This window comes from Schistocerca serialis, chromosome 4, assembly GCF_023864345.2.
Source record: "Schistocerca serialis cubense isolate TAMUIC-IGC-003099 chromosome 4, iqSchSeri2.2, whole genome shotgun sequence".
Classification (NCBI taxonomy): domain Eukaryota; kingdom Metazoa; phylum Arthropoda; class Insecta; order Orthoptera; family Acrididae; genus Schistocerca; species Schistocerca serialis.
Window position 1 is genome coordinate 683,417,778 of NC_064641.1, and position 21,501 is coordinate 683,439,278.

A 21,501-nucleotide genomic window follows, 5' to 3' on the forward strand; every position below is an offset into this window, starting at 1 on the left:
TTGATTATGCTTATAATATGAAACCAACATTAAGTCTCAATATTATGAATAATGCAACACACATCTATATTAAAATGTAACAGAAACTAGCCATTAATATTCGAATGTTAGTTCCATTTCACTATTTCCTTCTTCTCCTTCAATGTATTCCCATATTTTGAATTATTATTACTATTATTATTATTAATTATTTGTTATCATTGCAGTTTTATATTTGTTGTCTTAAAAATTTAATTTCCTTCTTTTCAGTGACAACTGTTTTTATGATTGTAATTTTTATAACAGTAATTTATTACTGTAATATTTATTCGTGTCTTTCCCATAAAACATGATTTTTTTAATTGTCTTCTTGGTATGCTTACTGTCCAACACATTGTTCATTTACTCCTTTTAGGAGCCTGTACAGTTTGAGTTCAACAAGGAAGTAATAATTCCAGCTTAGACACCACTACACCATACAGCAATTCTTTTATAATGTGGTAAAATAATATCCTATTACGAAATCAAACTTCACTGTAGATGAACGTGTCATAGGACTGTTATTATAACCATAAGACCACATTGTAACAAGTTGTAAATAAACATAAGAGTTAAAAAGCTGAAGATTGTGATGAAGTTTTTAATCAAATGAGGAAATACATTGGCAGGGTGATAAGAGGATGAGAGGGAACACTGTATTTGCAAGGAAAATATCAGCCAGAGCAAAAGAAAAGAAAGGTGCAGGCTATTAACAATAATAGTTGAACAAATAAAGGTAGTAATAAGGCAGTTAGGGATACGCAAACACATGAAAAGGATCTAAGTTATGTTAAAACTGGTAACACGAAAAACTTTTGTCATCATTGTGAGGATTGTTCCATTCACCTCATAAACATGAAAGGTCATCCTGCTAAAATTATGGGAACTGATTCAGTAAGTATACAAACCCAGCTTCTTGTGAAGTATACATCAGTTTATTGTAAGATAATTAGGTTGATGGAATAATTTTCAATGAAGTGTTCTGTATTCCCATTTCAAACATAAACCTTTTTTTGTATAGGATGAGTTCCTTTGACACTGTTTGCAGTTGAGAACCCTCTTACAGTTTTAGTTGTGTAGCTCATTGGATACTGTAATTTATTTTGGCATTCTGTGTCAGAAATTTTTTTAATCTTCTGTCTATAATCAGCAAGTACAGCACACAGTGGAGTCTCTTTGTATTCTTAACATTATTATATGCAACTCCTAGTAACCCCATCAATTTAACAGCCTGTACCCTCAACACTTTTTCCTTATTATTCATCATGAAGTTGAGTATATTTATGAATTAATAGCCTTTTCGCTTAACAATTTATAAGAGTGTTTGGACTCATGGATGTAAACTCAACATAACTTTTATGTTTATATTAGACAGATCTTGACTTTGGTAGTATATCTGCACAAGTCATGAAAAAGCTTTGCATGAGGTATTAAATAAATAAATACAGAAGCTAAGTCACCAGTAGCTCATCCTCCACCCCCCTCCCCCCCCCCCCCCCCCCATCCCTCCCACTTCCCCAACCCACATGCACAAAGGAACTGCTTTTCACCTAACAGTAATGCCCATAATATGTGGTTTAATGCCATCTCATCTGTAGGAAACAAGCACTGAAATTTTGGAGAGAAACTTCTATGCCATTAACACTGTTAATACCTTATTCTGCAGTTTCATATTTGGTACTAATAAATATCACTGTAAATTGTATTACTTACACTGTATAAAAGTTCTCTAGCACTTGGTTTAGTTAAATCATTTTACAATTTCTGTTTTTGAATTGAATTAATTTAATTTCAGTGCCTGCAAAATATGTCTGCTTTTGGTGTTTGAGGCAATACAGTAATATACTACTTGTATAATTAAAATTTGTGCATGTTACACATTTCACTCTTATAATGTTTACAATGATATGAAGAAAAACAACATTAGTTAATGCTATATGTTACAGTATTTGAAGGCTTTTTCCACATAAAATCAGCACTGTGTGTATCAGTTCATAGTAGATAAGATGAAAGAACTCTCTGAAACTCAAATAAAATGCGATTTTCATGCAGTAATGTTAGTCATCACCAATTTCATCTGGGTTGTACACAGTCTCTCAAGCAGTTTGGTAACACATTCTGTTACAATTTCCTTTCCTGTCAATATACAAAGGTTGTTAACAACTGTATGTCTTTCATTTTTCTGCATGTAGTTTTAATGATATCATGTGAATGGGTTGCAAGTCATGATTCATCAGGTGTTTGTCTCTTTTTGTTAGATTTAATATCTTGAACACCTTTTGTGGACTGAAGGAAAATTTATAGTATCTGTTTTCATGTGAATTAGGGCCTATATTGCAACCTTTTACCTTTACCCAAGGAACTGACTCTCCCACGACCTTTCCTTTTCTATTAACGTAACATCAATGAAGGAGTACAATGAAACTAAGTAAATCTTTCCACTCAAGTTAAACAAAATTTATCGGTGGTTTCCTAGGAATTAATATGATCAAATTAGTGCTAGGTGTGTCCCTTTCAGCAGTTGTATTCTTTTTTGTTTTTCAAAACTATGTGAATGGAGTCAGCCTCCATTTGTAAGTGACCATGTTCAATGAACTTAAGATTAATAACATTCAACTTACTACCACTAGGGTTTGGGGCTGAAAACTCAATGTGTAACAGTTTTTTTCATTGTGGCTGAATGCACATCAACTTGTCATCTTTACAGTGAGTAGCAATTTCTCTTTTTCACAATACTGTTGATATTCCAACCTGGACTTTCCATCCTTTGTTTTTACTACTACGAGTGCTTTCCTCCTGGAATATACTCATGAGCAAGACAGTGAAATTAATATTCCTATTCTGCAAACTGCAGGAGTTACTAAACATCAAAGACTTCATCATGCTTGCTTGCAAATAGAAAAAGCTGGTTCATTTCTTCTGCGGCCAGCAATAGTTTCATCGTTTCGTTTACAGAGTGCACTGTTAAACTGAGAGTCCACAGCAATTGTTTATACAAAGCTATCCCACTGTATTAAAGGGGATGTTGGTAAAAACCTTTTGCAAAGTGAATCCCTACTTTTCTTTTTGTTGATCTTCTGCTCATAGCTAGAATGTGCTACATTTAAATGAACTATCTTTTCTTTTTCTATTTTAGCATTTTCTTCTTCATTATTGACATTGGCTGTTATAGAAGTGAAAACCACGGAAGATCCTTCATCAGAATGTACATTGGTTATCGTTTCATGAAGTACTTCCATGTTTATGGTATGGCATTGGTTTACCAGAAGCCATGTTCTGTCATTCTACATATAACACGTTCTACATATGTAACATTCTTAGCTGGCTACATAATGTCATTCAAATTCGTGAAAGATTGACATTGGTTGTCCTTGTAATAAGTCACAGCATTATCAGTAGAAATCAATTATCTCTAGCACAGCGTTCTGTTTCAAGTGAAGAGGTAGAACAGTGACTTTTTTCAAACTAGCTGTGCAAAGAATTAATAAAGAGAGTCTGTGCCAAGTGCAATATCTGCTATTCATTACTACCATATGACACCTTTTTATTTTTCCTCCATCTTTATTATCTATATGCTAATGGTATTTAAATCCATCGCAAGAAATTTATTACAAACAGCTAGTTCAGTTTGTTACTCATCGCTCAAAATACAACTATGTACACTATGGTTTCTGTTGAGTGACACCTTTGTTAAGTTCATTAGTAGTAGTTGAAATCTGAAGTAGTTACTCAGCAGCGTTGGTATCAATAATTTCTGTAGGTCAAATATGTTGTGTTATAATATCAGAGTTTTGTTCCATGTACCCCATCACAATACAGAATTGGAAAATACTCAGCAACATGTGGCATTTATAACACTCATTTTCATGGTAGCTCCAAAACCCATCTGGCACTATGAGAAGCAGCCTGGTACATCTGAAACCACTATATTTGCCTAAAATGTAATCTAATAAACTGCCATACTGCAGCACATGTGTATGTCCAAGTTAATTGTCGAGACAATCATTGACACTGTTGCTGTATCAATATTCAAGAAGGCTATTAAAAAAACTGTTGACCTAAATGTAAGTGTTAAAACACTCCACATTCCCTATTTGCTTTATTGTCTATTCAGTTTCTGCAGATCTTCTCAGTCATTTTAACACTCTTATCAGATGACAACAGGAATAAAGAATAAGTGTATTTCCATTGTGGTATACATCCGTTTCTCTCAAATATTTTTGTACTGGGCCCATGACTCTGGAATGACGATGATGTACCTCAGAATTTCATTTGCTACTACAACAGTACCCCCCCCCCCCTTGCCCCCCCCCCTTGCCATGGACTTTGCTGTCAGTGGGATGGCTTGCATGACTCAGTGATTCAGATAGCCATACCATAGGTGCAATCATAATGGAGGGGTATCTGTTGAGAGGCCAGACGAATGTGTGGTTCCTGAAGAGGGGCAGCAGACTTTTCAGTAGTTGCTGGGCCAACAGTCTGGATAATTGACTGATCTGGCCTTGTAACCCAACCAAAACAGCCTTGCTGTGCTGATACTGTGAACGGCTTAAAGCAAGGGGAAACTACACCCATAATTTTTCCCGAGGGCATGCAGCACTACTGTATGGTTAACTAATGATGGTGTCCTCTTGGGTAAAATATTTTTGAGATAAAAGAGTCCCCCATTCAGATCTCCAGACCAGGACTACTCAGGAGGATGTCATCATCAGGAGGAATAAAACACTTTCTATGGATTGGAGCATGGAATGTTAGATCCCTTGATTGGGCAGTAGGTTAGAAAATTTAAAAAGAGAAATGGATAGTTGAAGTTAGATATAGTGGGAATTAATTATATTCAGTGGTAGGGGAATCAGGACTTCTGGTCCAGAGAATACAAGGGTTATAAATACAAAATCAGATAAGGGTAATGCAGGAGTAGCTTTAATAATGAATAAGAAAATAGGAATGTGAGTAAGCTACTATGAACATCATAGTGAATGCATTATTGTAGCCCAATGTTGTGGGTTGGCAGGAGAGCCAACACCTTAATAATAGAGGAAGCTGAAAGGCACACGTTTTAGCTCATGCAGGCTGGCGTGAGGTCTGGAACAGGACAAGGAAATTAGAATTTAGAAAAACGGACGTAGCTGGTGGAATACTTAACTTTAATCCATTAATGGTGAACATCGGTCTGACGGTACATGAATTACAAGATCAATAGCAACTGATAATGGCGCCTTGCTAGGTCGTAGCAAATTATGTAGCTGAAGGCTATGCTAACTATTGTCTCGGCAAATTAGAGCGTATTTCGTCAGTGAACCATCGCTAGCAAAGTCGGTTGTACAACTGGGCGAGTGCTAGGAAGTCTCTCTAGACCTCCCGTGTGGCGGCACTCGGTCTGCAATCACTGATAGTGCCGACACGCGGGTCCAACGTATACTAACGGGACCGCGGCCGATTTAAAGGCTACCACCTAGCAAGAGTGGTGTCTGGCGGTAACATCACAGCAAAGATAGACACAAAGCCCACACCCACCACAGTAGTAAAAGTTGGTATGCCAACTAGCTCTGCAGATAATGAAGAGATTGAAGAAAAGTATGATGAGGTAAAAGAAATTATTCAGATAGTTAAGAGAGCCAAAAATTTAATAGTGAAAGGGGGACTGGGATTCGATAGTATGAAAAGGAAGAGAAGGAAAAATAGTAGGTGAGTATGGACTAAGGAAAAGGAATGAAAGAGGAAGCCACCTGGTAGAGTTTTGCACAGAACATAAATTAATCATCACTAACTCATGGTTTAAGAATCAGAAAAGAAAGCTGTATACATAGAAGAGACCTGGTGATGACAGAAGATACCAGATTGATTATATAATGGTAAGACAGATATTTAGAAACCAGGTTTTAAATTGTAAAACAATTTCCAGAGGCAGATGTGGACTCTAACCACAATATATTGGTCATGAACAGTAGGTTGGTGAGAGTTTCAGAAGGAGCATTAGGCAATGGTTGACTAAAACAAGGGAAAGGAATACAGTAGAAAATGAATGGATAGCTTTAAGAGATGAGATAGTGAAGGCAGCAGAGGATCAAATAGGTAAAAAGACAAGACCTAGTAGAAATCCTTGGATAACACAAGAGATATTGAATTTAATTGATGAAAAAAGAAAATATAAATTTGCAGCTAATGAAGCAGGCAAAAGGGAAGATAAATGTTTAAAAAATGAGATTGATAGGAGATGCAAAATGGCTAAGCAGCTATGGCTAGAGGACAAATGTGAGGATTTAGAAGCATATTTCATAAGGGAAAGATAGGTACCACCTACAGGAAAGTTAGAGGCCTTTGGGGAAAAGAGGAGCAAACTGTATAAATATCAAGAGCTCACTTGGGAAACCAGTCCTAAACTAAGAAGGAAAAACTGCAAGGTGGAAGGGCATGCAGTCTATACAATATTGTATAAAGGGAAGTGGCTCTCCCGTTATGATACTGGGAGAAGAAGTTGACAGAGCTCTGAAAGACTCAGGGAGTAGAAGATATTCTGTCAGAACCACTGAGAACACTGGGAAAGGAAGCTATGGCAAAACTTTTTCATTTGGTATACATCATGTGTGAGATGGATGAAATAATCTAAGATTTCAAGAAGAATGTAATAATTGCAATTCCAGAGAAAGCAGTTGTTGATAGATGTGAAAATCACTGAACTACCAGTTTCAAAATACTAACATGAATTCCTCACAGAACACCAGAAAAACTGTTAGAAGCCAACCTCAGGGAAGATCAGTTTGGATTCTGGAGAAATGTAGGAACACAAGAGACAGTACTGATCCTGTGACTTGTCTTAGAAGATAGATTAGGGGGGATCCTGTGACTTGTCTTAGAAGATAGATTAGGGGGGAAAAAAACTATGTTTATAACATTTGTAGACTTTGAGAAAGCTTTTGACAGTGTTGACTGGAATACTCTCTTTGAAATCTGAAGGTAGCAGAGGTAAAATACAGGTTGAGTGAAAGGCTATTTACAACTTGTACAGAAACCAGACAGCAGTAATAAGAGTCAAGGGGCATGAAAGGGAAGCAGTGGTTGGCAAGGGAGCGAGACAAGGTTGTAGCCTATCCCCAATGTTATTCAATCTGTACATTAAACAAGCAGTAAAGGAAACCAAAGAAAAATTTGGAGCAAGAATTAAAGTTCAGGGAAAATAAATAATAACTTTGGGATTTGCTCATGACACTGTAATTCTGTCAGTTACAGCAAAGGACTTGGAGAGCAGTTAAATGGAATGAACTTTGTCTTGAAAGGAGGATATAATATGAACATCAATAAAAGCAAAACAAGGGTAATGGAATGTAGCTGAGATAAATCTGGTGATACTGAAGGAATTAGAGTAGGAAACGTGGCACTTAAAACAGTAGATGGGTTTTGCTTTTTGTGCAGCAAAATAACTGATGATGGCTGAAGTAGAGAGGGCATAAAATGTAGACTTGCAATGCCAAGAAAAGAATTTCTGAAGAAGAGAAATTTGTTAAGTGTTAGGAAGTCTTTTCTGAAAGCATATGTCTGGAGTGTAGCCCTGTATGGAAATGAAACATGGAAGACCAACAGTTTAGACAAAACGAGAATAGAAGCTTTCAAAATGCGGTGTTACAATAGAATGATTAGATGGGTAGATCACATAAATAATGAGGAGGTATTGAATGGAATTGGAGAGACAAGAAAATTGTGGCATAATTTGACCAAAAGAAGGGATCGGTTGACAGGACACATTCTGAGACATCAAGGAACCAACAATTTAGCATTGGAGGAAAGTGTGTGTGAGTTTGGGGGGGGGGGGGGGGGGGGGGGGGGGGGTAATAATTGTAGAGCGAGACCAGAAGATGAATAAAGTAAGCAGATTCAGAAGGATGTAGGCTGCAATAGTAATTCAGAGATGAAGTGGCTCACACAGGGTAAAGCAGCTTGGAGAGCTGTATCAAACCAGTCTTCAGAATGAAGATCACAACAACAGCAGCAAAGCAATATATAACTAACTCCACTTTGACCACCCTTTCAGTTCATAGAACCCTCCACAGAAACCATTTTTCTTACCTTATTGACATTCACTATTGTTCGTGATACGATATTAATTCATAAGTTGCATTTCCTCTTGATCATGACCTGATATCACTGCTTTAACTTGTTGGCTACCAAGGATAAATTACATCATACAAGACAACCTAAGTACACTTTTTTAGAGATATAAGAAGTTTGTATTATGTAGATGTGTTTCCTTAACATGTACAACAATCTAGTTTCTTGCAGAAATAATTCATATGAAAGCATTTTATCAGATTGATCAAGAACAGAAATGCCTTTCTTTTAGTATCTGACTGCATTATGGTTCCAGGATATTTCAGTTACAAGGTTTGCATCTTTCAGTATAATGGACATTACAAATGCTGAGGATATCTCTTTAGTTTTTTTTTCCATTTTATCTCCCTTAGTGTCACAGAAACTAATAACTGAATTATCCTTTCTATTTACATTTTTGAGAAAGTGCCTGAAAAATTGACGACTATGCCTCAAAAATACTGACTCAACAATGCAACGTGGATTGTCTGGAATCTAATAATTACCCATTATGCTACAGAAATGGTCTGAAAGTTGTCTAATTTTCTGGAATCTGTTACTGATCTCTACGGAATTACCTGAAAAATGAAAAAACCTCAGCAAAGGGCATTTATAACTGACTGGCAAGACCTGGCAATGCATGAATTTCTATTGATGAAACAAAACAAGTGTTAATCTGCAGCAAAAGTCCCAGACACATTTTCATTTTATCTACAGAGCTTGTGTGACATTTTCTGCCTCATTTTTCTGTTTCCTAGTAAGTGTATACACTACTGTCCAAAACTTGAGCACAATGAAGAAATAAGAGTACATATATTGAACAGGATATTAGAAGGTTTACAGTCCACTCTAAGATGAGTTGTAATTTTAATAAATCTAAGACTGATGGCACATACTTTAAAAAAATGCCAAAACAGTACAAATGTTTCTACAAAAACACTGCCATACATGTTTAGTAGTGGCATGTAATACACTTTATGAGACAGCTAAACAACTCTTATTGACAGTCAATGTATTCCTAAGACACTGCTGTTTGAAGGTCTGGAAGATTCCTTGGTGATACCTTACAGTCTAAACTCTAGAGATGCTTGATACGAATCAGATCTGGAGATCATGCTGATCAATTCATTTGGTGCATGTCTTCATCTATGATAAATTAATCCCACAGAGCAGTGAGATGTATATTGGCACTAGAATGAAATTTGCACTCCACAACAGAGTATGCTGGTATGAAACTTCTTGGCAGATTAAAACTGTGTATCAGACTGAGACTCAAACCCAGGACATTTGTCTTTCACGGGCAAGTGCTCTACCAATTGAGCTACCCCAGCATACCTCATGACCCATCCTCACAGCTTCACTTCTGCCAGTACTTCATCTCATACCTTCCAAACTTCGCAGAAGCTTTCCTGTGAAACTTGCAGAACTAGCACACCTGCAAGAAAGGATACTGCAGAGACATGGCTTAACCACAGCCTGGGTGTTGTTTTGAGAATGAAATTTTCACTCTGCAGCAGAGATGCACTGATGTGAAACTTCCTGGAAGATTAAAACTGTGTTCTGGACTGAGACTCGAACTTGAGACCTTGATTCTTGGTCCAGAACACAGCTTTAATCTGCGAGGAAGTTTTATATTGGCATTGTTGTCACTGAAGAAAGTCTGAACCAACAGTATCTCTGAAAAGTTCCAAGTGTTTCCCGAACTTTAAAACCTTTAGGACATGATAGCATTCTTCGAGACACCAGTATGATGCCTCTTGACACTAAGTTCCCATCATCATTGTGCCAACTAGCATATTCCCTCCAGACAAATGTGTGAGGGGAATCATCAATAAATGGAACTTATTGTTCTGGACTGGCAAGACAGCCAATCCACTAGGACGGGAGGCCGAAGGGCACGCGTTTAAGCTCACGCAGGATGGCGTGAGGTCTGGAACAGGACAAGGTCTTTATAGTAGCAAAAATAGTACGTAGCTTCTGGAATACTTAACTTTAATCCATAATTGGTGAACATCAGTCTGACGGTACATGCATCACAAGATAAATAGCAATTGATGATGGCGCCTTGCTAGGTCGTAGCAAATGACGTAGCTGAAGGTTATGCTAACTATCGTCTCGGCAAATGAGAGCGTAATTTGTCAGTGAACCATCTCTAGCAAAGTCGGCTGTACAACTGGGGTGAGTGCTAGGAAGTCTCTCTAGACCTGCCGTGTGGCGGCACTTGGTCTGCAATCACTGATAGTGGCGACACGCGGGTCCGACGTATACTACCGGACTGCGGCCGATTTAAAGGCTACCACCTAGCAAGTGTGGTGTCTGGCGGTGACACCGCACTTATCTATCAAGAACACAGTTTTAAGTTCAGACGTCTTGTTGCTGATTCTGCAATAAATGCATTTATCTCTACATGACCACAAATGGGCAGATTTTGTAGTGAGTGTGGCATACTCCCCTGCCTTTGATACACAGACTGTGGGAAAACTTTAAGACCTGAGGCAGCTGTAAATTGTGCAGACAATTGTTTTAAAGATGTCTTGCAGTTAAGGCAAGCTATTGGTCCTGATGTAAAGTGGTTACACTCAAATTTATATTGGCCTACAATAAGCCAGTTCCTATGAACTATTTGCAAAGCCTCAAGATAACAGTCTGCGACACATTCACTGCTGCAGTTTCAGTGTGCCCCTACTTCATGCTGTCAAGAAGTGTATCCAATAAGGGGCAGACCAGGTGCCCCTCTCCCACCCAACCCCCACCCCTTACCCTGTCCAGTGGTAAAAGTGCTCTTTGCAAAGTAAACTTACATCCTCCCTCACCACATAGACAGCTGTTTTAATTCAGTATCAGGTAAGGGATGCTGCCAAGTGGCAAGTGAACCAGAGGCATTTTTTTTGAAATTTCAAAACTATTTTGCTGTGCACTGTTATTCTCCTTGCAACTGAAAATGACAAATGGCTTTAGGTTCTAGAAGCTTCCAATAGCACTGCACCTTCAATTTATGGTATTTTTCCTTATTTTACCAGCCAAAATCAAAAACTACTAAAAATGTGAATGCAGAAACTATTTATATATACCACAACAGCATAAAAATTGGGTAAGACTTTATACAAACTGTACTCTCTCAGTTATGTACATAACTGCTAATAGGTACCTAATTGTTCAGTAGTAGTTTTCTATTTAAAAAAAAAAAAAAAAAAAAAAAAAAAAAAGGCACTTCGCATTGTTTCCTTCATCATTCCTTTTCTACAAAATTAATATGAGTTACCCTACCCTCCCTGCTCCCGTAGCTCACATCCTAAGTATGTCCTTTATGCTGTCAGTAAAACAAGTACAAATGGTATCTTTGTGGAATTATGTTGCAAACTTCATAAAGAGACTGCATTCTGCTCACAGTAAAAATGTAAATATGACTGGGATGATACAGGTCTAATGCACTACATTTTGTTGTCATTGAATCTCTGTGCTACATCACTCAACTTCCTAAAATTAACAGCAACAACAAAACAAAAATTAATAGATGAATATAATGAGACGGAATAATTATAATTCCAGATTCAACACACATATTGATGCTGTAACACATTCTGTAAAATACAAATTCCGTGGACAGACATATAACTACTATGTACACCATGATATAACCAGTTATTCATACAGTCTCCTAAAAATAAATACATTCAGTGATATAACTGGACAACACAACCAATAAAATTGTATGGACCATCTAACATGGCGTCTGGAGGAAATTCTCTCATTGTTCTCATTGGAATCCACATGCTAAAATTATTGAGGTTATTGAGATTTTTGTTATTGCTACAGCTATTATTGTCGAAGTTGTTGTTCTTGTTGTTGTTGTTGGTGGTGGTGGTGGTGACATTATTGGCAATGTTCCGGTTACTCTTAATAACACCTTTTGACCTGCTCTTCATATTATTATTGCTACTGTTATACAGATTATAATAGCTATTGCCTGCACTGTTGCCATGATGCTTACAGACATTAAGGGCATTTATCAAAAATTAAAAGTTGGAAAAGTACGTTAAGCTATGATATGATAACTTTTGCCCCAATGGAAGAGAATTTTGACAGTCATAATCAACAAATAAATAAACAACAAATTACATTATTTCTGACATATCACTAAGTGCAAGGATGTTTCTATGTAAAACAAAAGGCACAAACACAAAGTTATGGTTAAAGCACCAAGTTGTGATGGATAATACAAAAGCAGAATGCAGTGCAATATTACAAAATAGCACAAGAAATATCTAAGAGCCAAACAGGCTTCCACTTATTACAGTAACAGTGCCAGCACCATCAACAAAATAATAGTGATAGTTTCAACTATGGTAGACTTGTAATTTCTACATCATAAAGTCTATAGTCTATGGATATAGTTCTTACCTGAGTGATCTGGCAACAACGGTTGTGGCCGAGAAATGACCTTCCTGAAGAGGCCTCCCAGACGACCACTCATGCTATCCCCAGAACCACTTGTAGTTGAACTGGAACTGTCCTCCTAAAAATGGAAGTTTAGCTATGTTTCAGAGAATTTCACATGTATGTGCACACACAGGATATAACGTAATATTTCCCATTTGATGGCAATATCTAACTGGCAAGCCTGTCAATACCACATTTTATGATGAATATGGAAGAAAAATTAATATGAGAAAATTAATTTCCAAATGTGTAATATGAGTATGAAAGGTGTATTTTCTGGCAATACTAAAGGTAATGTCAGCATCTTTACAAATCTATATCTGATCGCTTATTATCTTCTTCAGTCATGGGTTCTTAATGGCCTGCGAGAACCACCCAGTCCCTGCCTCCCCTCCCCCCCCCCCCCCCACATACACAAAGAACACCTACATTTACTATATTTAGTTTTTTATCCTGTGGAAAAAAAAAACAGGATTGTGTGTGTTTGTCTGTGAGCACGACTAGAAATAAGTACATAGGCAACATCCTCAAATTACATACAACTAACTATCAATCACAGAGAGGGGATTATTAAACCAATCACAAAAAATATTACCATCCAATAATCAATCTCATTCTGATATAGAAGAAAATTAGGAAGGCAACAGCAAAAAAATTGGTCCAAAACAAAATGTCTGTTCTAGCAGATAATAAAGCAAATGGATATGCAACTGAAATAGTACCTGTTTTACACCACTTTGCATTCTAAAGGAGGTTACTTAATAGTTAATATACTAGCAAACATTCAGAATATGAAACACATCTTTAAACCTATATACTTTTGGATCAAACCTTTCAAGATGAAGTTTTATGAAACAAAATTCATTAAACAACAGGTTTTGACTAAGGACCAATCACAAAAATGTTCAAACTTAGACAAATGGAGAACATAAGTCATATCTTTATATTCTGGGGTTTTAAAAACTTAAGTATTCAAGTTCAGAGTTTGTATTTTCCACTAGGCACATGCCAAAGAATAGGCTTTCTCAGTGACAGCATGTTTCACTTACAATCAAAACAATGAAATTAGTTGTAACATTACATGTACTAATTAAATATCTTATATTAACCATTTTATGCAGCTTTTAAATCAGAATGTTAAATACCAGTTTCAGCATTACATGTATCAAAGAAATTTCTCTTACTGTAAAATGCACTGTTAACTAACACAATGAGAACATTTAAAGGTGTTTTCAGTTCAGAATATGACAGTTCATTAAAGAACTTCAGATAGTCCACTTTGTGAAATTTTACTGCATAAAAAATATTTAGCCTTAAATAAAACATGCACAGATGTAACAAGTATAAAGGACAACTACATACTGTGACCAGAATTAAGCAAGATAAAAAAGCAACAAGAAGGTGGGTTAATAAAAAATCAGTTTTTAAATTTTTTGTTGTTGTCTTCATTGTGAGGTCTGGTCTGATGAAACTCTTCACACTAGTCTATCCTGTGCAAGGCTCTTCATTTCTGCATAACTACTGCAACCTATATCAATTAAAACGAGCTTATTGTACTCAAGTTTTGATCTCCCTCTACAATTTTTACTCTCCCTCTGCCTCTTTACGCACACTTCCTTTCACTATCACACTAACAATTCCTTGGTGCCTCAGGATGTGTCCTATTGACCAATCCCTTTTTTTAGTCAAATTGTACTGCAAATTTCTTTTTCCTCCAATTCTATTCGGTACTTCCTCATTACATATTTCATCTACCCTTCTAATTTTCAGCATTCTTGTGTAGCACCACATTTCAAAAGCTACTATTTGCTTCTTGTCTAAACTGTTTATCATGCATGTTCCACCTCCAAATAAAGGCTGCACTCCTGACTATTACTTTATGAAAAGATTCCCTAACACTCAAATTTATATTTGATGTTAAAAAAGTTTCTGTTTTTCACAAAATCTTTTCTTCCTATTGCTAGTCTGTATTTTATATCCTCTCTACTTGTTGTGGTCATGTGTATCACTACATTTAGTTACTTCAGTTTTCTGTGAGACAAAAATAGTAATTAATTTGTAAAGATACAAAGAGTATATGGTGAAGTACTTGTGTTGTCTGAAAACATCATAGCAAGAGTCTTTATAGCCCAAACCATGTATAATCCCTAACCCTCTCTTTTGTAGCAATAGTACTCTGTTAAGGTGAATGTCTGCAGCACAACCCCGTATTTCTATACAGTAGCTATGATGGGGTTAGCTTGTCCCATAATACACAGTTTTAAGCATGTGAGTGGGCACCATTTTGGACAGTTGGCTAAGAAGATACAGCCCATTGCAGACTTTTTTATATACAGTGTTAATGTGGCTAATACACCGGAGGTTTGAGTCCAGATGGACCCCTACAAATTTACACTCTTGCTTCCTCTGCCACTACGCCGCATACCTCATTCATGCACGAGTGGTGTGAGCTGCCAGTTGTAAATATTAGCATCTGGGATTTATTTACATTGATCTTTAATCCTTGTGCATGAAAATATGAACTTAATTCTAGTATCCCATTACCTGCTGAAAATTTCAGTTCCTCACAATCTTTACCATGAAATAAAACTGAGCTGTCATCAGCATAACTTACAATGTGTGAGTTAATGGGGTGTACAATGTCATCAATATATGCTAAAAAGATGAAACATTCAAGAATTGAGCCTTGAGGGACCCCCTGTGTCACTGTTTCACTTGTGGATTTAAAAGTTAAGATTTTATTGTCAATTTTATGTGTAAATTTGGTACACTGTTACCGATTCACCAGATAGGTGGATAGAAGTTTCATTGATGAATCACTAATACTGTATGCCTGCAGTTTTTTTTAAGAGATTCTCATGGTTTACTGAGTCATAGGCTTTGCTCAGGTCAAGGAATACTCCAGCTGTGTGCATACCCCATTCTATATTGCTATATACTTCATGGAAGAAACTGGTAACAGCAGTGGCCATGCTTAGGTCATAAGATTCTCTCAGCAGAGCCTGATTTTATGACTATATTACATTACCTCTGTTTTAACTGTGTTAATATTCATCTTATACACTTTTTTGTGGTACTGTCCATTCTGTTCAACTGCTCTTCCAAATCCTTTGCTGTCTGTGAGAAAACTGCAATATCATAGCCAAACTTCAAAGTTTTCATTTTTTGTCCATGAACTTTAACAAATTTTTCAAATTTCTCATTCATTTCCTTCACTGTTTCATCACTATATGGACTGAATAACATTGGGGAAAAGTTACAACCCTGTCCAGTCTTGTTTCTACTGCTCCTTCTCTTTCATGCCCTTCAGCTCATGATCTATAACCTGGTTGCTGTACACATTGTAAGTAATATTTTGCTCCCCGTATTTCACCCAAAAACCTTAAGAATTTTAAGAAGTGTTTTTGAGTTAACATTGTCAAAAGCTGTCTCTAAATCTGCAAGCACTATAAATGTAGCTTTGTGTTTTCTCAGTCTCTCTGAAAGCTGTAACATCAGTATTGTCTCACATATTTCTATACCTCTCCAGAAATGATAATGATCTTCTACAAGGTTGGCTTCTACAAGTTTTTTCATTCTTCAGTAAAAAATTCATATCAGTATTTTGCAACCATAGCTTCATAAACCAATAGTTCACTAATATTCACATCTATCAGCACCTGCCTTTTTTGAAATTGGAATTATTACATTCTTCTTGAAGTCTGAGAGTATTTCACCTGTACATATATCTTGTGTATCAGCTGAAATAGCATTGTCATGGGTCTGCCAAAGATCTCAATAATTCTGAGGGAATGTTGTCTACTCTAGGGACCTTGTTTCGACCTAGGTCTTTCAACACCTGTCTAATTCTGTTTATAGTCTCATCACTAATACAGGCATTTGTGTTGTGTTTGGGTGTCTGTGTGGTTGAATGTGGGGATGTGTGTGTATGTGAACATGTGTGTGTGTGTGTGTGTGTGTGTGTGTGTGTGTGTGTGTGTGTGTGTTTGTAGACAACTTCTATCAAAATGAGACACTGTGTACTCAGAGAATGAAACAGCAGACAACTGACTACATAATAAATGCAAAAGCTGAGGCCTATTGTAACTACTCATCATGTAGTGGGTGCATTGAATAGTGGATAGGCACATAGAGGAGAAGCTTAACAACAGTCACTTTCTGACTTTGAATTTTTCTTCAGCACTCTGAAGTTCAAAAACTAAGGTACAGTGTTCAATTCTTGTTCATATGACTAACTAATACTCACCATTCCATTGTTTAATAGGTAGCTGTCTTTACTAATTCCATTGTTTGCTTTCCAAACAGGATTTTTCATTATCATATTCAGTAAATGGTAATGTTCATATGAAACTCACCGATTTTTTCCTTGGTGGTGAAGGTGGCGGTGCCGATGGAAGCACAACATCCGGCAACGTTGCTTTGGATTTGGGTGGCAGAGGCAAATGTCGAGAATCATCTGATGAACTTTCATCATTCTTTGATGGTAGTCTGGGATCTGGTTGGAGATAGTATCCATCTTCATCCACTCCATTTCTAGGTCCCTTAGAATATAAATTAAAGTTGTAAGAATCTCAGGCTAAAAATTTTTATGAACCATATGTGCTTAACTAGGTGTGGTCCAATGGAGATGGTGAGCTAAGGCTTCATACTTTTGCATTTTGGGAACAATTTATCTTTGCCATAGTGCTAATCTGACACTAAACCAACTATTCCTGCAACCATACAGCCATAACTTCAGACCCTTCAAAAAATGCTTTCTATCTCATAATCAGCTACAGTAATCTATGCATTTATAACAACCAAAAGGTGTTCATAAATAATAATATCAAGAAAGCAACATCAAAAAGAAATTTTTCCATGATTAACCATTGTGAATGTCTGCTTTGGACTTAGACTACAGTTTCTGATTTATTTCAGTCTCTATAGTTGAGATGTTTTGAATAGCCTAGTGGGAAAATAATAAAGATTGGTATAGTTAAAGAAAAGAGGCATATTGCAAGAGAGCAAGCACTCGTCATGAATTGAATAGTAAGCTAAACTGCCAGTAAATAGTGTAAAATGCATCATTTACCATCATGAATAAATTTCAAGTCAATCATATAGAAATCATGACATTAATAATTTATACTGCAAAAGGTAATAAATTAATCCTGTTTTGCACAGTTTAATGCCTTACCTTCTTATCTGGAAAAAACTACATTACATCTTGCAGGTAACAGCATGATATAAAAATTTGAAATACGGGCTGAGTATAATTAAAGTTTCAGTTTCAAAATGCTGTAAAAAAAGAACCACTGGACAGAATGACATCAAACTTGAATGTAATATTATTGAAGAAGGGGGAAACATTGCAAAAACAAAAATGTTTAGTGAAAATTCTACCACTATTTGGCACTGCTCATGGGGAGCATGCCGGCAATAAGTTCCTGCAGTCGCAGTATCCTCTGTGCCCTTGGTGGCTCAGATGGAAGAGCGTCTGCCATGCAACCAGGAAAGCCCAAGTTCGAGTCCCAGTTGGGGCACACATTTTCAACTGTCCCCATTGATCTATATCAACACCTGCCAGCAGCTAATGGTATTGATTTAATTGTAATTTCATTCTAGAGAGCTGCATGGTCACCAATGGCATCTGTTCTTTCGGGCAAGTCCGAAAGAACAGATGCCATCTTCATATTGTTAAGGGTAACTGACTGATGACCTTCTTCAGTGCAGATGCACATTAATTGCCTGAACTCTTACGGGACTCGGTGGATTGTCTGTCGTGAGTGATGAGCATAATGGCAGGAGCACTACATATGTAGTGTGTGGACTATAAGGTACGAATGTGGGTCTCATGCGGAGGGTGCCGGTGGTAAGTCACTACAGTCGCACTATCGTCTGTGCCCTCAGTGACTCAGATGCATAGAGCATCTGCTATGTAAGCAGTAGATCCCAGGTTCGAGTCCCAGTTGGGGCACACATTCTAAACTGTCCCCGTTGATGTATATCAGTGCCTATCAGCAGCTAATTGTATTGATTCAATTGTAATTTCATTCTAGAGAGCTGCACAGTCACCAATGGCATCTGAAAGAACAGATGCCATCTTCATAAAATTACCCACGTTCAGGAGTTGCTTCATGCTTACCTGTTAGTAAGACAAACATATGTTCTAGAATTTCTTGCTGACATGGAAGTGGACAATGAATGGCTGTGGAACTTTCTCTGGATGGACAAAGTCCTTTTCCATCTCCAAGGATATGACAGTACAGAGAGTTGCAGAATATGGGCAATGGAAAATCAGCTCGTATGTCAACTGCTACAATTTCACTCTGCTAAGGTAACTGTGTGCTGCAAATTGATGGTATCGCTTATCATAGGGCCATTTTTTTTTTTTTTTTTTTTCAAGGAGATGGATCCTGCAGGTCCTGTTACATGTATCATCACTGATAAATGCTACGGGAGTGTTTTGTGCACCAATGTCATTCCAATCCTTCAACAGTGTAGACGTGTGGGTAGGGCATTTTTATGCAAGTTTGCACTGCTCCACACATTGCCATCCAGTGAAGCAGCTGCTACAGAGGCATTTTGGAAATGCTAGAATTATCGACCATCACTTCCCTACAGTCTGGCCATGCAGTTCACCTGATCTTAATCCATGCGACTTCTGGCTGTGGTGCTATATAAAAGATTGCAAATGTAGCTGAAGTGAAGGCATGCATTGTGTAACACATTCTGGATGTGACCCATGGCACACAACATTCACACATGCTGTTTCTTCATTTCACTTTGAGACAGAAAACAGTGAATAGCACAACGAACATATCTTGCGCCAGTCTCATGATAATTAATAACCAATTTCATTATTGCTTTTTATATGGTTGCCTCAAGACAATTAAAAACCAATTCATTGTTGCTTTTTATACGGTTTTTGGCCTCAGGACAATTATAAACTGATTTTTCCCATCTGATGTGTAACCTTATCATGGTGGATGGGCTTACCTAACTAACAGTGTTATAACTGCTGAATGCCAAACATGTGCATTCGACAGTAGAGCTGATTTAATGTGAAACTCAAACAGTAGCCATTGTATTGCAGTTTGTCTGTCATATGTAGCCAAAATCATTTTTACTTCTTCTTCTTCCCATTCTTCAGTAACATTCCATTCAAATTTGATGTCTTCTGGGCAGCAGTTCCTTTTTTGCAACATTTTACAGCTGGAACTTTAATCACCCTGTGCATGCCACAAAATAGTTTATTTTCTTATAGCTACAATAACTCCCTATTTAACCAACACAGATCTTATCAAATTATGTGACATTGGTCATAATGTGATACCTTCATTCTTCAACACCAAATAGTGATTATGCCCAGGAAATGGTTCTATGAATGTTGAAACAGAAGTTGTGCTATTATTTATGCTTTGGTTCATTACATTATAAACTCCATTATCCACTGTTGTTGGGGAATGAACAGCTTCAGAAAACTCTAAAATTTAATAACTGGAAGGAACAATAAACAAGAGGACAATATTCTGTAAATACACTTGTAACAATGTAGTAAAAGACAGATTGCTACTGACTGTAAAGAAGACACGTCAGTTGCAGACAGGCACAATTAAAAGACACTCACACATAACTTTCAGTCACAGCCTTCATCGGTAAAGAGAGACACAACTACAACATTGCCGGCCGCGGTGGTCTAGCGGTTCAGGCGCTCAGTCCGGAACGACGCGACTACTACGGTCGCAGGTTCGAATCCTGCCTCAGGCATGGATGTGTGTGATGTCCTTAGGTTAGTTAGGTTTAAGTAGTTCTAAGTTCTAGGGGACTGATGACCACAGATGTTAAGTCCCATAGTGCTCAGAGCCATTTTTTGAACTACAACATTCACACACGCACACCCACCCACCCACCCACACACACACACACACACACACACACACACACACACACACACACACACACACACACACACACACACACAAGCAATCACACCTCTCACACACAAAACCACCAGCTCCAGCATCACGGGCCAGAATGCAGACTGAGATGCCAGAGTTGGCAGTCGTGTGTGCACGAGGTGTGCTTGCTTTTTTGTGTGTGTGTGTGTGTGTGTGTGTGTGTGTGTGTGTGTGTGTGTGTGTGTGTGTTTGTGTGTGTATTTGTGTATGTGCACGCACATGCATGCATGTGTGCATGTGTGTGTGTGTGTGTGTCTCTTTATTGATGGAGTCTGTGGCCGAAAGCTATATGTACGTGTCTTTTAATCGTGCCTGCCTGACTTGACATGTCTTCTTTACAGTAAGTAGCAATCTATCTTTTCCTACGTTGTTGATACTCCCACCTGGAGTTTCCATTGTTTGACTGTAAATATATTTTTGAAACTCAAAACACTTAATTGTGTGAAAGAATTGATGTGTATGTATGCAATGTCCAACTGTTAAATTATGAGGTCAACAATACATTCAAACATAAATTCATACAGCATTATAAACACAAGACTTGAAAATTTGGTAGGATAAAAAAACAAAATTATTGTGGATTGGGACAGAGCTGCTCCTCCACAGATTTCAAGGCTGTTCCAAGCCCTTCAAAACTAAATCCTCTGCAGTACTTTTGTCATCTCTATGTCCTTGGTTTACTGATAAGAACTTTGTTAGTCATTTCTTTTACATTGTCTGCCTATTCCGAAAGTGTTGATGTTTTTCTCAATAATATCTTCAAGTTTGGTAATATTGTTTGCTTTACCTTAAAGAAATAAGTCTGTTAATGCCAGATGCTCTCCTTATAATTCAGTAGGTTATTCCACAGTGATTTTTGAGTATCTTCTTGAAATGTATCTCAAGCTTCAGCTGCCTACTATATAGCATGCTTGAGGTATGCTGGTCCACATCTGTTTCTGTAAAGGTGGATTATCACTATAGTTTATGAACAGCTTTCGAAGCAGCAGTTTCCAATAACATCATTTGAAGGTTTCAA

At 37.3% G+C, this 21,501-nt stretch overlaps 1 protein-coding gene across 1 annotated transcript in view; it reads right to left on the reverse strand.

The window, feature by feature from the left end:
• Nucleotides 1-21,501, reverse strand: part of LOC126473170 (uncharacterized protein DDB_G0284459-like) — a 424,439-nt gene that overhangs the window by 49,192 nt on the left and 353,746 nt on the right. The window contains exons 15-16 of the mRNA XM_050100050.1: nt 16,899-17,084; nt 12,505-12,619 (exon numbers count right to left, since the gene is read on the reverse strand). Of these exons, the coding sequence (XP_049956007.1) occupies nt 12,505-12,619; nt 16,899-17,084 (301 nt within the window). The remainder of the gene's footprint in view (nt 1-12,504; nt 12,620-16,898; nt 17,085-21,501) is intronic.